Source organism: Varanus komodoensis, unplaced genomic scaffold (assembly GCF_004798865.1).
Source record: "Varanus komodoensis strain SLA01 unplaced genomic scaffold, ASM479886v1 scaffold4, whole genome shotgun sequence".
Taxonomy (NCBI): domain Eukaryota; kingdom Metazoa; phylum Chordata; class Lepidosauria; order Squamata; family Varanidae; genus Varanus; species Varanus komodoensis.
Genome location: NW_025335941.1, coordinates 48,380,245 through 48,388,633, shown reverse-complemented (window position 1 = coordinate 48,388,633; position 8,389 = coordinate 48,380,245). Strand labels below are relative to the sequence as shown.

Below are 8,389 nucleotides of genomic sequence, written 5' to 3'. Positions count from 1 at the left end.
TAATTACAGCAATCCTGTTCGCTCAAGCACCACCAAGCCAGGAAACAGGAAGTTAGGGAAGATGCCTTAACAGACCTGCCTATGACAAGTGATGTATAGTGTTACTGACAGTGCTTAAAGCCTGCTCTCTCTCCACCAATTTCCTGTATTAAAAAATTCCCTGGTTAGCAAAGATGCCCCACATAGAAAATGGTATCTTTATTACCACCACTAGCTAGAAATGTTCACAAGAGCCAGCTTAGTTCCAAGGTATTTATTTTTTTCGCATTCATTGTGTCAGAATCTATTAATGTACCACCACTTTGGCAAAGAAGGACTTAAAGATGATGCATTGTTTTTCTAGGAGTTATAATTAAGACATGAATGGAAGTCTGCACTTTGATATACAAAATACTCATTATGACCTAAAATTATTACATTGGTGGAAAATATACATGAAAGATATTACAAGGTGAAGGTAAAAATATGAAAATTCCAGGCAAAGTGATCTTTATTCTTATATTTATTTATAAAAGCCCATTGAAAAAGTCACTTTGAAGTATTAAATTGTTAATGGCAATATGTTTTCTTTGTGCATAGGGATATTCTTATCTGCAGTGTAACAGATGCATCATTCACATTATATATCCTCTAAGTAACCTTATTCCAATTTAAATGTGAAAACTTGCAAGCTCACTTTTAGTACAATGGAAATAATTAGGTAAAATACTTGCATACATATTTGTCATAAATACAGTGCAATGTATCTGACACAACAACTGATGAACACAGGTTCTGGTAACCCTAGATGAACTTAAGGTACCACTTGTATGGCCATGTAATTTACATTGGGTGGGGGAGCGGGGATATGGGGAAGACATGGTACAGAAATTTTGTTAAGCACTGCAACCTGCAACCCTAAGCCATGTACTTGTAACGTAATCTCTAGCAGGACTTCCAGTTAAATTTAGGATTGAGGTAAAAAGGCTGCAGTCCTTAAACCACATACCTTAACATTTTCCTGGCATAATTTCAGAATTCTGGAAGTCCTTTAAATGGCTAATATGCAAGCTATACATTTGATAAAATTTCTCATTCTTTGGTGCCACAAAATGAGATCTTGATAAACCATTCATCTCTACTTTGTAAACATGGCCAGCTTTTTTTTTACCATTTACAATATTCAAGTAATATCTGGAGAACATAATGGATAGTAAGACTAACTTAAAAATAATTTTTAAACACAGTTGGCAAGGGATGCATTGTTAGGTAGCTAAGATCTAACTTCACATTGTATATTATAGTTGGCATCATTTTATGAAAAGATGCTTGGACCTTCTTGACTGACTCATTTAGAGAGGGGTATCAATTAGGACTTTTCTTCTGTAGAGGAAGCTGTAGATTTGGTTTGCAAAGTTGCATTTTGAGACTTTTCTAATACTTACTTTTTTGGCATAAGAAACAATTTCTAAAATGTGTTTTTTATTTCTTTTTACACTTTTCACCCCCAAACTGCAACCTAAAATCTTATCCCAGTAGCAGCCAGCAAGTACCTTGATAAAATCAGAATTCAAGAATGACTGATAAGGGACTTTGCACAGTGGCAAGGAATGTATCTATGCTCACGGGATGCAAGATTAATTTACTAATATTAAAAATAATTGTGCATACAGTAAAGTGTTTCCAAGTACACAGATCATCAAATCACCAGCAAAATGCTTTAATGAGAAGGCATTGAAATAAAACCTGTAAACATATCTTTCAGTATAATCCACAAACTTTATGCAATATATTCTTTGGTATAATTTCATGATACTGCTATGACACTTTATCTAAAATACATTTTAGATACTGTGAACATGTTCTGATACAGTGACAGTTTTATTGTCATTGACATTTTAAAAATAAAATAATTGATGGAAGCTTTACCAAGTGGTTTAAGGAATGCAGAATAATAAAATATTAAATATTGGCTTTTTAAAATTTATCCCAATAACAACAAGGAAAATGGGATTATATCAGAATATATCAGAAATATGTGGACACCTTACAAATGAGTGCAGATGGACTTTTATTCCTATGTACACTTTACAAAGAGAACCCTGTCACCCATTCATTTCATGTACTCTGTGTTTATTAACACACCATAAGAAGAAATAATGGTATTATAAGGGCACAATCCTATGGGCTCCCAACATTGCTGGGGGTGGGTGGGCGGGCATAAGATTATTTGGAACCCTTTAACTGAATAAGGGAACGGGATATGTTAGTGTTGAAAATCCTGAGCATAGTACTTTGTGATCCAAGTTCAGGCTGGTCTCAAAGGCAGCACAAGCTACTGGAGCTCTTCCCTTGTTTTACAGCCAAATTTATGAACATATGCAACATTTTTGCAAATTATAAAGTTAGAGTGCATATAATTCCTCTTTTCCCACCCTTGTTATGCCACCTAAGATTTGCAGATTGGGCCCAATTTCTTTTGTATGTGTCACACAATGACCGAATTTATGCCAAAAAAGTTTGAGATGTTCTGGAACGTCAACAGGCTTTGAGCAGTCAAAACACAATTTATCATGGGGATTAAAATGTTTATATCAAGACAGAATGATGTGCAGTACCCTCCATACAGCTAAGGAGGAACATCACAACCTCCCTGAATCTTTTCCTTGGAGTAAAGGTGACTGGAGCAATGTTTGCAGGCTGAGTTGGTGGGGAGGGATGGAAGGAATGGAAACCTCATGCACACTCAGCTCTTGTTCAGAAATGTATAAATCAAGCATAAAGCACTTTGCTGCCCTCAGTCAAGATAAAGCCTCCACAATAATTTCTAGTGTTATTGGAATTATGCACGCAAAGGGCAATTTCTGCTTAAAAATGAATATTTGGATCTTAAGGTCTAAGATAAGGGAAATAGTAAACTAAGTGCCTTAGAAAACAGAATTCTCTTTCACCTTTTGGTGCTTTCTTCCCCACTGTAATTTAATCATATCCCTTGAAAAGACACTTTTGAAATCCAGCTCCACAAAAAAGCAGTACTTAATTTGCTTCCTTTCTATCAAAGAAAAATAAGTGGATTATCTCTGAACTTACATGTAAAGAAGACTTAAGTATACGCAAGCTTCAGAAAGGATTTGAAACTTGGAATTACTAGTCAAAAAGATTTAAAAATAATATTCAAGTAAATGTTTTTACGATGGTAGGGGAAGAAATAACTTTACTGAAGTATATTTCTGATCTGATATGGCTTAGATTAAACACATTTCAGGAAATTAAAATGCTCTCTTAATTTTTTAAACAACTAAGAAAACTTCAGATTAATGTACCAAGCTGCCAGTGGGTGCTAATTCTGAGTCAAACAAGCAAATGGATAACCTTGTTTGTCTGACACTGTATTGCAAAAAAGCAAGCCTGAAGGAAGAGAACATCAATATCAGGACTAAAAAGCCAGGGTTGTCAGGTTAGTAACACCTACTACTATCACCCATTATCTGATAATCGTAGTGGGAAAGCAAAAATGCATCATGCTGCTAATCCACCATATGGTGTTTGAGTCACACATAACTGTACCGTGTACCTTCAGAGGCCAAACTCAATGGTTGTATCACATAATTCCCTCCTCCAACCAACCTTGCCCCCACAGACTTGCTATGAATGTAACTCCTGCATGATGCTGGCACAGCATTATCTTTCATGTGAACTTTGCAGAATCGGTCTCCTCCACTGGAGTGCAGCTGGAATGCATAGTTTCTGCACTTTTAGAGTCTTGTGCACCCTTGCAGGGCATTTCACGATTTGGCCCTTGTAGTGGCTTAAAGTTGTGTTGCAAAAATGCACATCAAGAATCTTAAGGCATCAGATGACTTCCTGTTCTGCAAGTGCTTATAAGCATCCAGTGGATACCACAGAGCTTCATTTTTCATATCCTGTTAACATGCTGGCACTGTTCCATTGATATATCAGTGTCTTCCTTACAAAATTAATACCCAAGCACAAATGGACTGTAGAAACCTACTGAAAAACAAATGAAATTAGGTTGAAATTGCATAAAGGTAAGCCAAGCTATGAAAAAGACAAAGTTGAACTAACTACCCTTTGTTCAAAATCTATGCATTTTCCTTGTATGAACTGTTGTCTATTAAGAAGTCTCTCCAAGAAACCCTGAAACATAGTTGGACCTGCAATGTCACTTGCTTTCCACACACAAAGCCTTGAACAGCATTGCCTTTGCAACTACGAAACAGTACGACTAATTTGTATACAGGCAGAAGCTGCTTTCACTCTGTGATTCAACACTGTGAATAAGAGTCTTCAACCTCCTTGAGTCTTCTCGAGTGTCCCTGCATTTTCTGAAATCTGCCTTCTGCTTTGGAGAAGTTGTCTACCTCTAGAGATTTGGGATGTCTCAACTAGCTTGGAAAACCCTGGCCCCTAATCCTAAATATGCAGGGACTGACTGTGGTATTCATGTTATGTAAGAACACTGCACAGCACACCTGGTTACAAGTACTCCTTCCTGTCCTTTCAGGCTGAACTACAGAAGTAAAAGTAGATCCCAGGAATGAGATCTGGTCATATTAAGTCTACTTATAGCATGTGTGAGGACAGGTTATTCATTCTTGCTAGCACCAGAACAGCTATTGGCAGAAGTTACTATAGTCTTTAATCATATACTGCAGTATCTTCTGCCCATTACTTGATATGTTCCTGCTTTTAAAGAGTCTTACTTAAGTCGAAGCTTTATATCTCTGATCTGTCTTCCATACTTTCTATTTTTAAAGGATTTTAGAATGAAAGCAAAAATATGTTACAGTCTTGCAAAATCACTGTTAATTTCTGTTTTGAGCAGAAGTTATCTTACCTTTTTCTCCCAACCACTGAGAGAGAGATGGACACTGATCAGCTCTCCAATGAAACTATAATATGTTTTTTTACACCTTAAAAGAAAGAAAAGACCTTGGCATGATGCAAATTTTAGAGGCGTCATATGACAGAAATACCAGAGAACAAACTTGGCTTATATTACTTTGTTCAGGCCTGTTCAGGTCTAAAACCAAGTCCTCTCCATATTTAATTTTAAAAATCAAAATACTGAAATTCTGTTCCATAAAAAGCAATTAGAATCTATCGGTTAACATTCAATACCTGATTTAACATTTTCGTCTTCTGAACTGGTTTCCACCCACTGGTTTTCACTGGCTAGCAACCGATTTTGTGACTCACTGAGTGGCCTTGTAGGAAATGCCTGACTGGGACAGGAGCTGAAAAAGAGAACTTCTATCAGAGATTGAATTCTATTACATCAAGACTATACTCTTAAAAGCCTGCAGACATAACAACCTATGGTTTGTTGTTACATGAGGGAGCTAGCATGAGTCTTGGATTTACATATTTCCTCCTCCATCTATGAATGGAGGAGATTTTTAGCTTCTATTCCTGGTTTGCAGCAAACGTCATACTCCCCCTTGCACAGTAAGGGGCAGATGCCATGAGCGACCCAGAGGTTCAAGGTGGCTTCTTCAAGTAATGACCAACCATGGATTGAGGGGGAAAAAGAATCCAAGAGAACTTTTCATTTTCAGCCACAACTGTGGCTTTGTCCAATAAACTTTCAGTGGTCTTCAGTGTGTATTTTCCCTTACGTCACTGAAATGATGATTTAAGATAAACATAAGTAAAAATGTAAGTGAAACAAAATCCCCATACCTTTTGACAGGTTCATTTTGGCTTGAAACAGTAAGTTGTTCTGGATCCATAATCACCAGGCGTGTTGGAAAGTTACACCCATCTCCTAAACTGCTCAATAAAACAAATATGACATCTTTAATATTTCATTAACATGTTAACTATTAAAACCTAACACTAATGTTACAAGTGGGTTTTAAAAAATTATACAATGTGGGAGAAAAGGACATAGCACACTCAAATCCATAGATTCAACTTGGAGTATAGGGTGGCATACCAATGCATAAAAAAACCAAACAAACAAATAAAACATTGCCCTGCTAAGTTCATAAAAGTACAGTAATGGGTTGCACAGCAGAAGGTAAATCCCTTTTTCAGCACTGAAGACTACACTACAAATTTGAGGAAGCAAACAACTTTATCTGAATATAATTTTTACAGACAGCACACAAGCCAAACACAAACTTGTTTAATAACACACTTGTATGTGAAAAGCTCACAGCTCCACTTAGATCATGTAGAATGCACAAGCTGAAGTTTATAGACGGTCTAGGACTAGGTAATACTGCCCTTCAAATCCTAATAAAGTTTGGACTGCATGCCCTGCACTTTTATCAGTAAATTGCATGCAGCCTGTTTAATTCCAAAGTCCAATGCAGTGTTTTTTAAATATCTCTGCCTGCACTTAACAAGGGAATCAATTTCCTGTTGTTTTTCTTAAATCCCTAAGAAATTATACTTGGTTAAGTAAACTGCTAGTCTAGTATGCTGGCATTTTAAAAGGATGTACACCTCTTTGAAATTTCTTACATTTCTTAACAGAATATTATTTCCATTTGTCCATTATGGTAACAGCACAATATCAACCTAGGATGATAGCCTTTACAGTGTAACTAGAATATTACTTGCTTCAGTGTGTGTGGGCTACATGCTGGGAATGTTAGTCATGTGAGGCTTACCATAATGCCACCTTTTTGTAAAAGAACAGTTGCCCAAGGGATCTGAAAGATCCACAGCTTTGAACCAAATGTAACCAACTACGAGTTAAGTCATACAAATAGTTAGTTGTGCTGCTTTAAGTTTAATAAGTTGTCTTTTATGTTACTTACTTATTCAGAATATTAATAAATTGCCCTTCACCATGGGTTCCAAGGCAATGTTCACATAATAAACACAATTATCCAAGCAAAATATTAATACAATAAAACAGCAGTATAAAAATTGCAGACCAAGAAGCAGTGAAAGACTATAACACTTAAGCCCAGTTCAAGACATCAGCACCCAGCAATGCCAAGACAAATATGAACATGCTATCTTGGGGCCAAGAAGATCATAGTGTCAGTCATACTTTCTACTAAAGGCCCTCTCCTTAGTTTATGTATAATGGACTTCCATGAAGGAATGCACTCTGAAAGAAGCCTCAAAGCACTTTGGGCTTATGAACTGTATTGGAGAAGATGTTCTTTCAGATATTTGGGTCCAAAGCTAAAGTAGGGATGAGGATTTGTGGGAGGTCTAAGGGCCATTTTCACCTTCCAGAACTACGTATCTCATGGGGAACTCTACATGGTGCTGTGCAAAGCATAGGCGCATACCTTCAAAAGTTGGTAGTCTGCCACACTGTGTCATGGGAGTCAAATTTAGTTTGTTTCCAAACAAGAAAAGATGCAACAGAACTCCACTTGCGCAAAAGGCATGCAGGCAGCGTGGAATATGTAAACAAGCCAGTTTTGCTAGTAATACTTGCATAAAATCTGAATTTGCTTCCTGATGGAACAAGGAAGACTTGGTGCAAGTTGGACTTAGGGCATGCAGAAAGTACGTTGGAATCCAGGGAGCCAAGCTGAAATAATCTGATGGATTTCCACACCAAACAAGATTCCACACACACTGCTATGCCATACTTCTAAAATATTTCCCCCTCTCAAGTGCAATACCCTCATGTTTTGGACATTTATTGAATGTATTTGTTTACCTTGGTTTTCTATAGCCATCAGCTACCTTTATACCATCCTCATGATACTATTTTTGTACCTATGTGCATGTGCAGTTTTGTTTTCATCCTTTGTGAATTGCTTCATGATCTGTTTCAAGTGAGAACCAGCATGTGATTTTTGCTAATAAGCAAATAATTAATACATGCCAAGGATGAATCTCTCATCTTTGTCACCATTACACACAGACACATGGCATAATTTCATTCTAAGCAGACAGGCTATCAACTAAATTTGCACTTCGATATGATCATCGTTCAGGAGATATGCTAGTTACAATTTTAGGAGTCTTTTAGAAATTTTACCATGGTTTGTGAATTTTAGTCAACTGTTTGCTAACCTCACAAAACTCTAGATGTTAGTCTAAGAACTTTTAAAAACAGGCACCTATAATTTAAATAATACCTTGTAAAAATAGGTAACAACCAGTATTTTTTCTCATCTCCAAAAACCTCCCGTAGGTTTTTGCTGCATCCAAGAGAGAAGCCATTTTTGTCAGGTCCATTTCGAAACATGGGTGCTCGGAAAGCTTCTGTACCACACACAAAAAATAAGACAAATTGAACAAACTTGGAAATTAAAAATCTCTTTGGTAACAGAACATTAGGAGCAGCAGCAAAACAGAACCATATCTCAAATAATCACTTAAAGAAACCAGTGTTGTCACTCACAAGACCACATTAATACAGCCATTTTAAGAGCGCCTTCAGTCTATTGCAGGGGTCTCAAACTCA

At 36.8% G+C, this 8,389-nt stretch overlaps 1 protein-coding gene and 1 long non-coding RNA gene across 7 annotated transcripts in view; both read right to left on the bottom strand.

Annotated features, from left to right (window-relative positions):
• Positions 1-238: 238 nt before the first annotated feature.
• LOC123029041 lies at positions 239-5,182 on the bottom strand. Its single transcript, XR_006415829.1, has 3 exons — positions 5,122-5,182; positions 4,838-4,913; positions 239-3,987 (listed from the first exon to the last, which is right to left on the bottom strand). It is a non-coding gene; the product is annotated as an uncharacterized LOC123029041 (long non-coding RNA).
• A 10-nt stretch (positions 5,183-5,192) lies between these two features.
• ZDHHC20 (zinc finger DHHC-type palmitoyltransferase 20) overlaps positions 5,193-8,389 on the bottom strand; it is a 49,072-nt gene continuing 45,875 nt past the window's right edge. For all 6 annotated transcript variants that reach the window (XM_044441504.1, XM_044441508.1, XM_044441507.1 and 3 more), the window contains 3 exons: positions 8,061-8,187; positions 5,683-5,772; positions 5,193-5,237 (listed from right to left, as the gene is read on the bottom strand). In XM_044441504.1, coding sequence (XP_044297439.1) covers positions 5,768-5,772; positions 8,061-8,187 — 132 coding nt within the window. In that variant the 3' untranslated portion in view covers positions 5,193-5,237; positions 5,683-5,767. The remainder of the gene's footprint in view (positions 5,238-5,682; positions 5,773-8,060; positions 8,188-8,389) is intronic.